The following is a 16766-nucleotide window of genomic DNA, read 5'->3' as shown; positions in this document are numbered from 1 at the left end:
CACGCGGAGGGAGGAGGCGAATGTTTCAGCGCGGCGGGAGCTCGATCCATCGCGCGGATAGCGCACGGTGGGGAGCCTCCACATTTACGGTGTCTGCCTAGTGCGTTATAGTTTAGGGGACGCTATAGAGAACCTTGTTGGACACGTAGGGGACCTGACGTACCCCTACGTTTAGGGTACATGACCATATAGCGGCTCTTGTTGGAGCCAGTCTTAGGTCAGGGGGTTAGGAACTTAGGGTTGTGCACTTCTGCTTGTGCCTGTTGTATGTAAGACCCAAAATTAGTAGGAAAAAAAATATAAACAAAGTATCATAATGCTTTGGAAATTAGGAAAATAAGAAAAATGATGAGAAAAGGGATTTATCTTTCAAAGGAAACCATTTATACATCCCATGAAATAGATAACAAGGAGAATAAAACTTAAATTAGTAATATTAAAATAATATGGTTTATATTCACCTTTGGATTTCAATTGATACATTTGAAAAATCTGAAAACTAAAATAGAAGTATAAATTTGATTTTGGAATAGAAAATAGAAAATAAGAGAAAGAGAAGGGATATAAAACAAAAATATAAATAATATATATATAAACAAGTATATTCAGAATTAATATCCCTAACTTCACAAAAATAAATTGAAATGATGAGCCATAGAGATTTAAATTTAAGTTTGAATTCAAATTTAACTTGGAAATGAAGAAAAGAAATAGAAAATAAAATGGAAAAAGAGAAAAACCCTAACTGGGCCGCAACCACACATTTCGGCCCACATTAAACCTCCCACGCGCAGCCCAAGACTCCAACCAGGCGCCGACATATGGGTCCCACGGGGCAGTCTCTCCCCCTCTTGCGCACACGCCTGCTTCGTCGCTGATCGGCGGGGCCACCCTGTCAGCCTCGTCGCCTTCTCCACACGCGCGCGCGGCCGACTTCTCATCTGGCTGTCGCGTGGGGCCCCGTCGTCAGGGTCGTCTCCGTCTTCCTTCCGAACTCCACGCGTGCTGTGCGAAGTCTGTTGCCGCGACGAACACCATCGCGCGGACTCCGCGAGCTCGCCGGTGATCTCGGTACCCGTACAACAACCGCGAAGCGCCCCCTGAGTATAAGTACGTAGCCGCGACCCCCCTCTCCTTCACATCTCTCTCCTCGGGACCGTGCTTTCTCCCCGCATCTCCGTCCGCCGCCGGTGATCTCCGCCCACGGTGGCGAATCATCCTCGGCGTGTGGGCCTGGGGCTTCGGGGTTGCACGTGGAGCATACACGATGGGGTGGCCATGACCAAGGAGCGTTGAAGACACCGGAATTGCTCGCCGTCGCTTGCCCCACCGCGGATTACCGCCGTGCGCCGTGGACGGGACTCCTGGGAGCTTAATCCTCGGTATGGAATCCACCATTATGTTCGCTACCCTCTCCTCTCTGTTCTGCGCCTGTCAATTTTAAAATAGGTGCGCTCGTGCGTTAATCGGCCCTTCGCCGGCCATGGCGCCGCCGGGGGAACACTCGTGCGCCGCCGGCCTCCCGGTCGGGGGAGTGGAGATGTTACCGTGGCCGTGGATCCGCGAATGAACGGCTGCGATTAGAATAGGAAGATACCCCTTCGCGTGTGATGATCCGAACCGTTGGATGGGGATCGGACGCATTCGAAGCCACCTCGGGTATTTTAAATCCGATCCGTAGATCTCGGATCGGGCGGCCGCCAGAGCTTACCGGTTCACTTAAGCCAGGTTCTGATCTGGGCCTTGGATTTCTAATCCGACGGCCTATATCACCCCGTACCCCTTCGCGGGTATGTTTTATAAAAGAAACCCTGGGTTTTCTCGGATTCAACCCGCCGTCCTGTGCGGGTGTAGCCTGAGTCTCGGAAATCTTGCGTAGAGCCCCTGCGCTTTTCAGTAAATGAGGCCCAGTCCAGAGAGTTATAAAATCAGGAAAATTAATTAGAAAATGAGTTTTTAATATAAAAATAATTCCTAGAATTTATATAATTCATAGAAAATGCATATGAACTCCAAATTAATCCATCCCACTTCCTATAATTTTGTAATACTATTGTTTATCAATTAGTACCACTGGTTTTACATAAAAGTCACATTAAAATTGTTATCTTAATTAATCTTGTACTAAGCACATAGAATCTTTGGAAATCCATAACTTAAAATCTATAACTCCAAAATTAATAATTCTTTTTCCTGTGATCTTATTTTAACATGTAGATTATTAATATGTATTTTGCATATATGTTTGGTGTAATGTTAATTCTGTCTATACACTGTTTGTTTGTAATGCTACGACTAGCAGTGAGGTCACGTGTCACCTGAAGATCATCCTGGTACCTGGAATCTCAAGGCCCAGGCAAGTTGTGCCCTTGATCACTTCTTTTCACCTACTCATGTTCTAATTAATCATAATGATCTGCATAGGTTAATTTTGATGGGACCCAATAGGTTACCCTAGTTTGTCTATCTTTATACCTTGTTCACCACTGAACTTTCTGGGTAGTACTTGCTAGTGCTATATGTGGTTTTGGGTATGGAGATACACTATTCATGGTTACACTTTTGTTATCAGTTATTATTTATTGTTCATATTGAGATCATTATGTTAATTGGAACATGGAGAACCACCCGGGAAAACAGTGCTACCACAAGGGTTTAATGGGACGCCCTTGGCTGACTAATTAGGAAAGCTAGTGGAAGACTACCTTACCCGAAAGGGGCAAGGGCAGTAGGGGAGAGGTCAGTGCGGGAAGTGCCCTCGGGAGGATTTTGCTGCGATGGCGGTCCTGCAAGGGATTCCTGTACTGGATCTTCCTATAAACTGTAGCGGGTTTTCGGAAGCTAGTGGAACTTTGTAAAGGCCTCGTAGTGGATCCCTAGCCATTCACCTCGGAAGTGTCTAAGGGCTTTGCAAACCCTGGCGACATGGGATACACGACTTGTGGGTAAAGATGCGCAACCTCTGCAGAGTGTAAAACTGGTATACTAGCCGTGCTCACGGTCATGAGCGGCTCGGACACTCACATGATTAAATTATGGAACTAAATTCAATTTGTCATATGCATTGCATAGCAGGTGAAGTTGTTATTTTTGTTCTACTGCTTAATTGGGTTGGTATTTACTTATACTTAGTAATTGCTAATAAAATTTTGACCAACTTTAAAAGCAATGCTCAGCCCTAACCATCTTCTTTGGTAAGCCTTACACTTCACGTGAGCTCCCACCTTTGGCGAGTTCATGCACATTATTCCCCACAACTTGTTGAGCGATGAACGTATGTGAGCTCACTCTTGCTGTCTCACATACACCACAGGTCAAGACCAGGTACTGCAGGATGACGCTCATGGAGGATGCTGTGATGAGTTCGTGAGAGGTCTAGGTCGTCGTCTCCCAGTCAACTTTTGGGTTGCTGGACCGTTGTCTCCTTATAATGTAATTATTTATTTTGTATAGAACTCCTGTTATATATAAAGTTGTGACATTCGATCATGTGCCACTATACATCATATGTGTGAGACTTGGTCCCAGCATACCTGGTGTTTATGTTAGCGCCCGGGTTTTGGACCCCTAAAATCCGGGTGTTACAGAAGTGGTATCAGAGGAATGTTGACTGTAGGACGAAACCTAGATAGAACTGGCCAACCATTATCTACTTACCCTACTCTGATTCTTTCTAAACTTTTCTTAATCTTTTCTCATCTATTTCCGCTCTACTCTGATTATTCTTACCTTTTCTTTCTAAAGACAAATGTGGATTTCACACTTTGAAATCCTGTGCCTAAAGTGACTTTAGGAATAGGAGACCTACTCTTAGGAACAAAATCAAAAAAAAATATTTTCTTAAGTGTTTATGTATTTGAATGTTTTGTTCTTATGATACTTGTCTGATTTGGATCTTTGATTGAGTGTGATGGGTTGTGGAGTAATGTCCACAATTGCATCTGCATATACACATAGGTATTAAAATATATTTATAAAATAACTAGACAGCCTAGTGTATCCCCATTGGAACATATCTAGCTTAAGAGATTTATCTTATCCTAAAAGATCTCATTCAAACCAATTCATCTTATCTTAAAAGATTCTCTCTTATCTTAATAAGATCCATCTCATCTTAAAAGATACTCATCTTATCTTGAAAAGATTTTATCTCATCCTAATAGATCTAACTGACCCCAGAAGATTCTATCTTATCTTTATGGATCTGTCTTATCCTAATAAGCATACTTATCCACCCTAGATTAAACAACCATGATCTAATGCAACCTAATTAGATCTTATTTAGTCAAACTAGTCATACCAATCTAACCTAAATTCAATCTTGTGTAATAGATCCATCTTATCTTAAAGTATACTCTATTACCTTAATAGATTCATCTTACCTTAAAAAGATTTTATCTGGTCCTAATAAATATAACTAACTTCTAAAGATTCTAACATATCCTAATAATATTTATCCTACCCTAGTAGATCTATTTAACCTAAACTAGTCTAATCTAGTCATATTCAATCTAATCTAGCTCCTACTTAACCTAATATGATCTAATCTAGTGTGTGTTACTTAATGCTGGTGCAAAAGATATGGCCATGCTCCTAATTCACTTAAGCCTAAATTGATGACTTAGATCAGTTCAGCCATACCTAGGTTACATACCCTATCCAAACCATACAGAAGCAAAACAATCAAACCAGATTCTGACTAATCTCATTTAACTCATAGCCATCTACTAAACTAATCTAATGTGGCCTACTTAATTAGACTAATGATACAGGTAAAAAGAGATTAGACCTTACTAGCCATGTATTAACTTATCTTAGCACATTGGATCAATTCAACCATGAGCTAACCCAACCCATAGAACCATGATGAATGGTATAACCTTTCTATTCCCACCTAACATCAAACAAACTTTTGACCTACATCATGTAGTCTATCTCATCCATACCTATATTAACCATATTCCCTAGCCCAATAATATACACTAACTCCTAATCAATGAGACAAGACCGAAGAAGATGATCAACTTCATCAAGGAAGGTTGAGCATCAACTCAAGTCTTCAAGGATCAAGTGAGGTCACCAAGATGAGTCAAGATCCACAATCTTGGATGAAGTCTTTTCTTATCCTACTCTTTCTTACCCAAACCTATATATGCCCTAAAGACATCTTCTATTCTACATAATAAAGTGGACATACATATATATACCCATGCTCTCCTAATCACTTACTAATGAAAAAAAAAGAGACTCTTGATTTTGAACTAATTAGAAACTAAAAGCTAGATTTTAAATCACTCTTCCTATATCCTCTTTCTTACAAATCTCGAGGACGAGATTATTTTTAAGGGGGGTAGGATTTGTAAGACCCAAAATTAGTAGGAAAAAAAAATATAAACAAAGTATCATAATGCTTTGGAAATTAGGAAAATAAGAAAAATGATGAGAAAAGGGATTTATCTTTCAAAGGAAACCATTTATACATCCCATGAAATAGATAACAAGGAGAATAAAACTTAAATTAGTAATATTAAAATAATATGGTTTATATTCACCTTTGGATTTCAATTGATACATTTGAAAAATCTGAAAACTAAAATAGAAGTATAAATTTGATTTTGGAATAGAAAATAGAAAATAAGAGAAAGAGAAGGGATATAAAACAAAAATATAAATAATATATATATAAACAAGTATATTCAGAATTAATATCCCTAACTTCACAAAAATAAATTGAAATGATGAGCCATAGAGATTTAAATTTAAGTTTGAATTCAAATTTAACTTGGAAATGAAGAAAAGAAATAGAAAATAAAATGGAAAAAGAGAAAAACCCTAACTGGGCCGCAACCACACATTTCGGCCCACATTAAACCTCCCACGCGCAGCCCAAGACTCCAACCAGGCGCCGACATATGGGTCCCACGGGGCAGTCTCTCCCCCTCTTGCGCACACGCCTGCTTCGTCGCTGATCGGCGGGGCCACCCTGTCAGCCTCGTCGCCTTCTCCACACGCGCGCGCGGCCGACTTCTCATCTGGCTGTCGCGTGGGGCCCCGTCGTCAGGGTCGTCTCCGTCTTCCTTCCGAACTCCACGCGTGCTGTGCGAAGTCTGTTGCCGCGACGAACACCATCGCGCGGACTCCGCGAGCTCGCCGGTGATCTCGGTACCCGTACAACAACCGCGAAGCGCCCCCTGAGTATAAGTACGTAGCCGCGACCCCCCTCTCCTTCACATCTCTCTCCTCGGGACCGTGCTTTCTCCCCGCATCTCCGTCCGCCGCCGGTGATCTCCGCCCACGGTGGCGAATCATCCTCGGCGTGTGGGCCTGGGGCTTCGGGGTTGCACGTGGAGCATACACGATGGGGTGGCCATGACCAAGGAGCGTTGAAGACACCGGAATTGCTCGCCGTCGCTTGCCCCACCGCGGATTACCGCCGTGCGCCGTGGACGGGACTCCTGGGAGCTTAATCCTCGGTATGGAATCCACCATTATGTTCGCTACCCTCTCCTCTCTGTTCTGCGCCTGTCAATTTTAAAATAGGTGCGCTCGTGCGTTAATCGGCCCTTCGCCGGCCATGGCGCCGCCGGGGGAACACTCGTGCGCCGCCGGCCTCCCGGTCGGGGGAGTGGAGATGTTACCGTGGCCGTGGATCCGCGAATGAACGGCTGCGATTAGAATAGGAAGATACCCCTTCGCGTGTGATGATCCGAACCGTTGGATGGGGATCGGACGCATTCGAAGCCACCTCGGGTATTTTAAATCCGATCCGTAGATCTCGGATCGGGCGGCCGCCAGAGCTTACCGGTTCACTTAAGCCAGGTTCTGATCTGGGCCTTGGATTTCTAATCCGACGGCCTATATCACCCCGTACCCCTTCGCGGGTATGTTTTATAAAAGAAACCCTGGGTTTTCTCGGATTCAACCCGCCGTCCTGTGCGGGTGTAGCCTGAGTCTCGGAAATCTTGCGTAGAGCCCCTGCGCTTTTCAGTAAATGAGGCCCAGTCCAGAGAGTTATAAAATCAGGAAAATTAATTAGAAAATGAGTTTTTAATATAAAAATAATTCCTAGAATTTATATAATTCATAGAAAATGCATATGAACTCCAAATTAATCCATCCCACTTCCTATAATTTTGTAATACTATTGTTTATCAATTAGTACCACTGGTTTTACATAAAAGTCACATTAAAATTGTTATCTTAATTAATCTTGTACTAAGCACATAGAATCTTTGGAAATCCATAACTTAAAATCTATAACTCCAAAATTAATAATTCTTTTTCCTGTGATCTTATTTTAACATGTAGATTATTAATATGTATTTTGCATATATGTTTGGTGTAATGTTAATTCTGTCTATACACTGTTTGTTTGTAATGCTACGACTAGCAGTGAGGTCACGTGTCACCTGAAGATCATCCTGGTACCTGGAATCTCAAGGCCCAGGCAAGTTGTGCCCTTGATCACTTCTTTTCACCTACTCATGTTCTAATTAATCATAATGATCTGCATAGGTTAATTTTGATGGGACCCAATAGGTTACCCTAGTTTGTCTATCTTTATACCTTGTTCACCACTGAACTTTCTGGGTAGTACTTGCTAGTGCTATATGTGGTTTTGGGTATGGAGATACACTATTCATGGTTACACTTTTGTTATCAGTTATTATTTATTGTTCATATTGAGATCATTATGTTAATTGGAACATGGAGAACCACCCGGGAAAACAGTGCTACCACAAGGGTTTAATGGGACGCCCTTGGCTGACTAATTAGGAAAGCTAGTGGAAGACTACCTTACCCGAAAGGGGCAAGGGCAGTAGGGGAGAGGTCAGTGCGGGAAGTGCCCTCGGGAGGATTTTGCTGCGATGGCGGTCCTGCAAGGGATTCCTGTACTGGATCTTCCTATAAACTGTAGCGGGTTTTCGGAAGCTAGTGGAACTTTGTAAAGGCCTCGTAGTGGATCCCTAGCCATTCACCTCGGAAGTGTCTAAGGGCTTTGCAAACCCTGGCGACATGGGATACACGACTTGTGGGTAAAGATGCGCAACCTCTGCAGAGTGTAAAACTGGTATACTAGCCGTGCTCACGGTCATGAGCGGCTCGGACACTCACATGATTAAATTATGGAACTAAATTCAATTTGTCATATGCATTGCATAGCAGGTGAAGTTGTTATTTTTGTTCTACTGCTTAATTGGGTTGGTATTTACTTATACTTAGTAATTGCTAATAAAATTTTGACCAACTTTAAAAGCAATGCTCAGCCCTAACCATCTTCTTTGGTAAGCCTTACACTTCACGTGAGCTCCCACCTTTGGCGAGTTCATGCACATTATTCCCCACAACTTGTTGAGCGATGAACGTATGTGAGCTCACTCTTGCTGTCTCACATACACCACAGGTCAAGACCAGGTACTGCAGGATGACGCTCATGGAGGATGCTGTGATGAGTTCGTGAGAGGTCTAGGTCGTCGTCTCCCAGTCAACTTTTGGGTTGCTGGACCGTTGTCTCCTTATAATGTAATTATTTATTTTGTATAGAACTCCTGTTATATATAAAGTTGTGACATTCGATCATGTGCCACTATACATCATATGTGTGAGACTTGGTCCCAGCATACCTGGTGTTTATGTTAGCGCCCGGGTTTTGGACCCCTAAAATCCGGGTGTTACATTGTACCTGTACGCTAGTACTGCTGTAGTGTGCTAGGCGGCTAGCGACACTGCAGTAGTGGGCCAAAACATAAAACTCATAGGCCAAAACACATGCACAAACACGAGACTGGGAGTCTGGGTATCTCCCTCATATTTGAAAACGGGAAAAATGAAAATTTTATAATACAATACAGGTTTATTTACTTAGCAATTCCAAAAGATAAGCTTTGGTCTAGCAATTCAAAATAGGAATACAGGACATGAGTGTATTTTTCCTGTTCGTTTTTATCCCTAAATACCTTAAACGTTTATTTACTTAGCAATTCCAAGAGATAAGCCAAATTTACTGGTCTAGCTACTCTCTAAAATAGATTTCATATAAAGAGAGTAGAGTAATTGTGGGAATGAACCAATCAATTCCATGACAATGTACAGGTATACATAAGAGGCCACAGGTGGCTCATAGCCAACCGCGCAGGCGAGCATGCCTATAATCAAGGGATGACTACCATAATTAAAACATATTGTAATTACAATAGTCTAACACTCCTCCGCAGTCTAATCAGGAGCGTCGCTAACAGTTAGGCTGGACCGAAACCTCTAAAACAACGAGGTGAGTAGGCCCTTGGTGAAGATGTCTATGTACTATGATGTCGTAGGAACATGAAGAACCTAAACGTGACCGAGGGCGACCTTATCTCGAACAAAATGGAGATCGATCTCAACATGCTTCATCCGATGCTGCTTCACAGGATTGCTGGAGAGATATACAGCACTGACATTGTCATAGTAGACTAGGGTGGCACGGCGAGGTGGATGCTGAATCTCAAGGAGTAACTGACGTAACCAAGTAGCTTCACCAACACCATTTGCCACGACACGGTATTCAGCCTTGGTGAGGGCGTCATGTAAGAATGCATTCTTCATATCGAACTGATGAATGGGCCAGTCCTAAGAGAGAGCCAAAGAAAGAACAACTCAAACTGTCATAGGCCTAACAACCGGACTGAAAGTCTCATCATAATCCACACCGGGGCGCTAGGTAAACCGTCGAAGGACCCAGCGAGTCCTGTAGTGATCAAGAAACCCATCTACGAGCAATTTGTGTCGAAAAATTCACTTGCCAGTTACCAACATTGGCTCCAAAAGGCCTACTAAACTCTAGGTGTCACTAGCGAGTAGAGCATCATACTCAGCTTGCATAGCGAAGCGCCAATTGGAGTCTGACAATGCATCACGAACTGAGCGAGGCAGTGGTGACATAGGCACAGCTTGGAGGTTGAGACGATCTACAGGCCGTGCAATGTCGACTTTGCCACGAGTGTGCATGGCGGGGACGGAGGTTTGCGTCGATTTCCAACTCTTCCAACAGGTGCGCTCGTGCCTCTGCGGACGTGGGGAACGACTTGTGTATCTTGAGAATGGATACCATGTGACGGAACTTGCAGCCAGCAGAGGCTTTTTGTGCCTTAACCCATTTATTTTTCATGTTTATGCTTTTCTCTCTAGCTACACGCGAGTGGGGTGTTGAATTGTATATTGAATTGACTACATTCTTCCATCAGGTTAAGCTTTTGGGTTGAATTGGTTAGTGTGTCCATCTTAATATAGTATCAAAGCCAGAGTTCATGAGTTCGAATCCTGGTTAGCGCAATTAAAATAAAAATAATTGTTGCTCGCTCCTATTTCACATCCGAGACGCTCGAGAGGCTCGATGTGAGGGGAATGTTCCATACTCGTATTAGGGTTTCGCCTCTATAAATACACTTATAATTCACACTAAATAGTCATCTCATTGTAAATCTCCTGCGATCTGTAACCACCCGAAAAATAGTGAGATTGTTATTGGCCGGCGCCCGCGTTTCCTCTCCTCGCTTTGGAGCGGTTTTCCACGTTAAATCTGTGTCTTCTCTGTATGATCTGTTTTGTGTCGAGAGACACGCCCAAGACATCGATGAGATGCACATTCACGCCGTGTGTCACCTTTCCTTCGAATCTTGGTTGGAACAATCGCGTGTTACATAAGGTGAATCATCCTCTCAAGGTTTATGTACACCAAAAAAACGGCATATGTCCCTAGAGTGGTAACCTATCGTTTTAACTCATGTTGATTCGTTGGCATGCAAAACATATGTTTGTGTAATAATAGTATTTTTTCTGTCTCACATTGCAGTGTGCGTCATTCATACCCATCTGTGTGGACTGTGGACGGAAGCAAGCCTGTTAATGGAATGTCCTTTCATTCTTGTAATGACGCGGAGTTCTACAAATCATATGCACATGATGGAGTACTTTCAGTGCGTGTTGGTTCTCAAATTAAAGCTCTTGGTGAGGTTATTAAGGGCTCGTTTGGCAGAGCTTTGCTCCATGATTCTCTAACTCCGAAAGCCGATTCTCGAGTAATTCTGATTGATTTTCTAGCAGAAGTGAATCCATTTGGCGGAAATTGTTTGACAAATAAGCTGTGAAGTGATTCCTGAGAGGTTAGAGAGTGGGGAGCAAGTTGAGAGCGGTGGGAAGCAAGTTTTTTTGGCTCCCACTTTATAGTATAAAATAGAGGCTAGATTCACTCCACTCCCACTATAAAGCAGTTCAGATTTTTACCGTTTGACTCTACAGGTGTGATTCTCGCTGGGACCAGAGCTACGGGAGCTCTGTCAAACAACCCCTAACAAGAGATATATGTGTTCAAGGGCTGGTTTTAAGAAGGTGAAAGAGGTCCATGACCCCCGCCCCTAAAACCAAAAGAACCACACACTAACAAGATGTAAGTTGGGCCATAATTGATAATTGGGAATTGCTCCTGCTTATTATTCGAGTCAATGGGAATTCCATGTCGGCATATCATCTTTAAAGTTGAGAGGTGAAAAGCTTAATGAACTACCTTTGTCTTACTTTTTCAAAAAAAAATTGAAAAAAGATGCAAGAGGTAAATTCAATGACGCTTTCATTTGTTCATACATTGTGTACATTCTTTACTTGACCATATGTTTTTCTTGTTACTTTGAGAGATTTTGTGCGATGGAGAAGGAAACTTATTGCACGAGAAGCCGTTAGATGCTAATGAAGTTGAAACAAGGAGGAAGATAGCAGCTATTCGAAACAAAGTTGAGGACATGATTGAACAAGCAAAGGGTTCAAAAGAAGGCATGGATTTCTTAGTCTCAAGAGTGATGATCATGGAAGGAACTCTTGGTAAGTTTGTTCCTGGTATGGTACAAAGTAGACTGCAAGAGTACCAAGGTTTCATTGGTTGTCAAATTCTAGAACAAGTACATATTCATCCCACCAACTGATGTTGGATCCAAAGGAAGGAGTAAAAGAATTGAGAAATCTAAAGAACTAAGTCACGAAAGCGAAAGAATGCCAACCATGATCCAGCAGCTCGTAGATGTTGATTTGTAGTATTTTGTTTTCAGTTTGTATATTCTGGACCAATCTATTGCTGTGATACAAGATGTTTCCAGTCATGAAACAATCTATTTAATTCACATGGGTCTATACAATCAGTTTACAATCGCAGTTGTGACATACCTAGCAACCTGTCGAAGCAATCCGTGGAAGCAAGCTTACATACATGAGTTCCTTTCTCATGACGGCATCGGGGAGGACATAGGAGGATGGTGGCAGCGTGCAGGACACAGGAGGATAGCAACGGCGTGCAGGACGCAGGAGGACGACGACGGCGTGCAGGAGGCCGGTGACACAGGCAGGGAATGGGACCGACGAGCAGAACCACGACGGATGCCTCAGATTAAAAGTGCTCACATGTGCGGGAGCGCAATGAGCACAGGATACGATCCCGAAGAAAAGACCCGATTGTTGCGTTCCTTTCAGTTTCAGAGGTTTCAAGCGATCAAGACAACATGGGTCTTGGACTTCAGGGCTCAGTGAGTGAGAATGGATGTCTGTGGCGTCATTCATCTGCCCAGAACCCATGGAATCCCATCGGGAAGGTGAGGTGCTTGGGCACCTCAAGTTTTGCCACAACTGCGTTCCTTTCCCCGATCTTCCTTGCGTCCAGCAGCACCAGATGGCACCTGTGATCGTACACTGCATACTGCGGCGAACAAAGCGGCATTAGATGAATGAATGAATGTCCATGCCGGTTCTTGAACTTGAATGGATGTTCGTTCCTCTTACCTCTACAAGTAGAACATAGCCGTCATCCTCGCCACTGCCGGTGGGGACGAAGACCGGCTCACCGACGAACTTGCGCCCAGCGACAGACCACAGCCGCGCTGATCCATCGGAGACGTCTACCTTGACAACGCTGTCAAAGGGGAAGTACGGCAAGAATCTGCGCGAGCCGGAGGCGGCACCGGCGTAGACGAAGCGGCTCCTCCGGTTGGCGAAGCCTGGGTTGATCGCCGGGAAGTCCGCCGGCCTGGTCCACTGGTCGGACAGTCTCCGGACGGCGCATCCTCGGCGCGTCCCTCTCTTGTCGAGGTCGATGGACACCTGCATGGGATGGGATGGGGTCGGCGGCGTGCGTGGTGCCACAATTCTGCCGCTGTTAACACTGTACACATATCAGCTGGTCCATCGGTTGTACTACTTGAGAACGAGCGATCGCTCACCTGAACAAGACGAGGTAGCCATTCCCTTCCCTTGGCTATATTCATGAAGGACGGGTCCAGCTTCTTGTTCAGCCAGTTGTAACCTGTAGCACTAGCAGGTCAAAGGATTTCGAAAGAAGATGTACAGCGTGAACAACATCGTTCGACCAACAGGACTTCCAAGATGTATGCATCCGGAATTTACGTACCAAACATCCTGTGGAAGTTGAACCACTGGTAGGAGCAGCCGGACATGTGGAGCTGTATGTTGATGCCGCCCCGGGCGTTGCGCTCCTCGAAGGCGTTGCCGACGTGCATCGACCACATCTGCGACGGCGCCTCGATGGGCACGCTCCAGTCGCGGCCGCTGGCCTCGGCCTCGGCCTCCGGGGTGCGCGGCAGCAGGTAGACGGGTGTGGACTGCCGGCTCGGGTCCACGGCGAGGGCCGCGATCATTGGGTGAGTGCCCGTGAGCGCCAGCAGCGAACCTGCACAAACACACCGCACGCCACTCACGTGAGAGGCGCTGCAAATGACTCTGGTGATGTCTCAGGTGTGTGTGTGTGTGTGTGTGTGTGTGTGTGTCTGTGAGTAAAAGAGCGGGAGAGAGGGGTAGTAGTACTCTAATCCCCTTCCGTACCGGGAATGTCCAGCCTGATTCTGTTTCCGAGGAGGACGTATTGGCTATCCGTGAAGGCCCAGTCGTGGATCATCAGGTGGTCCGGCAAGACGAACTCCCGCTTCTGCACCAGCGCGAAGTTGGCGTCGAACTCTGCGGTGCAGTGCCGTCGTCAACGTCAGTGATCGAGCAGGTGGAGTGAACTCTGTTTGCATCTGTACGTGTTCGGTTCGATTTGAGCAAGGGGTGTGCAGCGCGGACCGTAGAAAGTGAAGTTGGAGCGCGGGAGGAGCATGTCCTCGGCGTTGCAGGCCACCATCAGCAGCCGGTTCTTCTTGGGGTCGATCTTGTAGTGCGCGAGGAGCCGCTTGGCCGGCATGCTGTAGACACCTGCGGGAGCCACACGACAGACACGAGCGCACAAACGTCAGGTCGGTCCGGTCGGGTCAGAGTGGAGCAGAGCTCTGCAACCGCAGGCTCTCTGGTGCGTGCGCCGACCGCAGGCTCTGGTGCGTGCGCCGACCGCAGGCAGAGGTGGTTGACTGCTAGTGGTGGCAGTGACGGTACAGACCACTGAGGACCGGTCGCAGCAGGCGCGCGGCCACGTCGATCCCTGCCTCCTGCAGCCACGGCTGCCGGCGCCCGTGATGCGCAGCCTCGCCGCTGGCGTCTCGTGCCACTTCGTCGGTACCGCCGCAGAGGCTGCCGAGGATGTCGAACGGGCCGATGGTCTCCAGCGTCCGCGGGTCCAGCTCGTACGGCTCCCCGCCTTCCCAGAGGCAGAGCACGCGGCCGCCCCAGCGCAGCACGCTGGTGTTGGCCACGTTCTTCATCACCTTCACGTTGCCCACCCGGCTCCCACCCTGCAGCACCGAGAAGGGGCCCCGGTGCGTGAACCGCCACGACGCGCCGCCCGCGTCGTGCTCCTCCCGCTTCGCCGCCGTCTCCACGTACCGCGCGGAGTAGTGCGCCGCGCCGCTGGCGTCGAAGCGGAACGAGCGGAGGTAGCCGTGGCCGTCGAGCGGGTGGACCGTGGACCCGTGGTCGTCGGTGAACATCCCGGGACCGGCGAGGTAGTAGGTGCCCGCCGGGAAGTCCGGCGGGATCGCGCCCTCCGTGACGCGGAGCACCACGGGGTCGGGGGACTCGGCGCGCTGCGACCGGAATAGGAGGTTGTAGTCCCAGAACGCCGCGGACGGCGAGTCCGGCACTGTCGCCGCGGACCCGGGGATGCTGGTGGTGACGGTGGCGGCCGACGCGCGGACGACGACGCTGCGCCCGTGGCCGCGACAGCAGCGGCCAGGCGGCGGTGCGCGGTGGTGCACGATGGCGTGCATGGCGGCCATGGTGTGTTGATACATGTTTCTGTTTGTGTTGTGCCGGTCTCGGTCGCGAGCGCGTTGATATGCATGGAGGGGGCGGAAATATAGATGCCCGGCCTTGTGCATTGGTGCTATCAGTGTCGCCGTGGCTGGTGCCCGGTGGCTTGGCGCCTGGCCAAATTTGGCAGCACATCGTGGTGACGAATCTTAAAGAAAGTCATCTATCTGCTCAGTTAGTTTATTTAGGCCCTGTTTGGGAGGGCTCTGGCTCCTCTAAAACTGGCTCCAACCGTTGCTCTTTTAAAGGAGCAGCTTCTCTGCCGGAGCCGATGTCTTTTACAAATCGTTTGGTAAAACAGCTCTTTACTGAACGCCAACAAGAGGCTACGCGTGGTGGGAGAGGCTGCACGTGGTGCCTGCGCACTGAAATGGGCGAGGAGCCGGTGCGAGAGCAGGTTTTTTGGGCTCCGGCTCTTAGGAGCTAAAATGGCTTCTGCTCTCTTCAGAGAGCCATTTCAGCAGACTCGTTTGGGAGAGCTCCGTCGCGGAGCCGGAGCTGGAGCCACGGGAGAGCCGTCCCAAACGGCCTCTTAGTTCTCGAGACTTGCTAATTGTTAGAGTGGACACACTAACCAGTTCAACCAAAAAGATTAAGTTGTTTGAAGAAGGTCAATCCACTTATATATTTCAACACTCACGTGCAGTCAGAGAGAGAAAGGCGGAAATGTGGGAATAAATTGGTGGATGCATAAATAAAATCTCTATCAAGATTTGAACTCGAGACATCTAACTTTGATACCATATTAGAGTGGACGCACCAATCAGTTTAACCCAAAAAATTAAGTTAATGGAAAAATATAGTCAATCCACTTATATACTTCAACATCGAGAGGATATGTCTAAATCTCAGAGCTAAAAATTAGTCCGTCTTACAAAAATCATTAAACTAAGAGTGCTTTCTTGTGACATGAGATAAGCAGTAAAAAAGAAAAAAAAACTTGATTTCTAGTATATGGTGTCAATTTGAATCGATCTACACAGAACTGGTTGGATTTCATGATGGGAGCGTTTAATCAAATTTAACGGTACACCTTGTTGCGTGGAAGAAGAATAGCTAGGTGGTGTGGATGGTATCTCCGGGGGGATGCTTTTTGGAGGGTTTTGGCCAGGGTATCGGTGGCATTTTGGGTGTGGAATCCCAGGGTGTCTTGTTTGTTGTGGCATGATAATCGTGATGCTTCTGCGGCGCTTCCTTTCTCGATTAAAAAAAGGGGTAACTGGATTAGCTAGTTGTGCTTGTGCCTATACAAATCTCGAATAAGGCTGCGACAAGACTCTCCCCAGGAAGCGCTCGTCGCTCGCTGTCGCCGACCGCGTCGCTATTCGAGAGCCACTGATTTGCCCATGGCCGCTGCTCAACCAAATTGTCATTACATTGAAGGTACCGCACGAGAGGGGCGCGTTGGTTTTGGGTTTCGGAACGAAAAACGTGATCAAGCACATGCAGTAAGATATGTTGCTGCTTAGCAAATTACACGCCCTACACACACATGCATTTTATTCAGCCAACGGCTAGGTTACTCGTGACTGTAACTACATGCATTTTGT

General features: G+C 46.5%; 1 protein-coding gene across 1 annotated transcript; it reads right to left on the bottom strand.

The window, feature by feature from the left end:
• Positions 1–12067: 12067 nt before the first annotated feature.
• Positions 12068–15231, bottom strand: LOC100502521 (uncharacterized). Its single transcript, NM_001196999.2, has 7 exons — positions 14408–15231; positions 14098–14226; positions 13858–13989; positions 13427–13705; positions 13239–13321; positions 12802–13119; positions 12068–12718 (listed from the first exon to the last, which is right to left on the bottom strand). Exons 1-7 carry the CDS (start codon positions 15195–15197, stop codon positions 12575–12577), a joined length of 1875 nt encoding a protein of 624 aa, NP_001183928.2. The 5' UTR covers positions 15198–15231; the 3' UTR covers positions 12068–12574.
• Positions 15232–16766: the final 1535 nt, after the last annotated feature.

Source organism: Zea mays, chromosome 2 (assembly GCF_902167145.1).
Source record: "Zea mays cultivar B73 chromosome 2, Zm-B73-REFERENCE-NAM-5.0, whole genome shotgun sequence".
In the NCBI taxonomy this organism is placed as follows: Eukaryota; Viridiplantae; Streptophyta; class Magnoliopsida; order Poales; family Poaceae; genus Zea; species Zea mays.
This window is presented reverse-complemented; position numbering and strand designations above follow the sequence as displayed.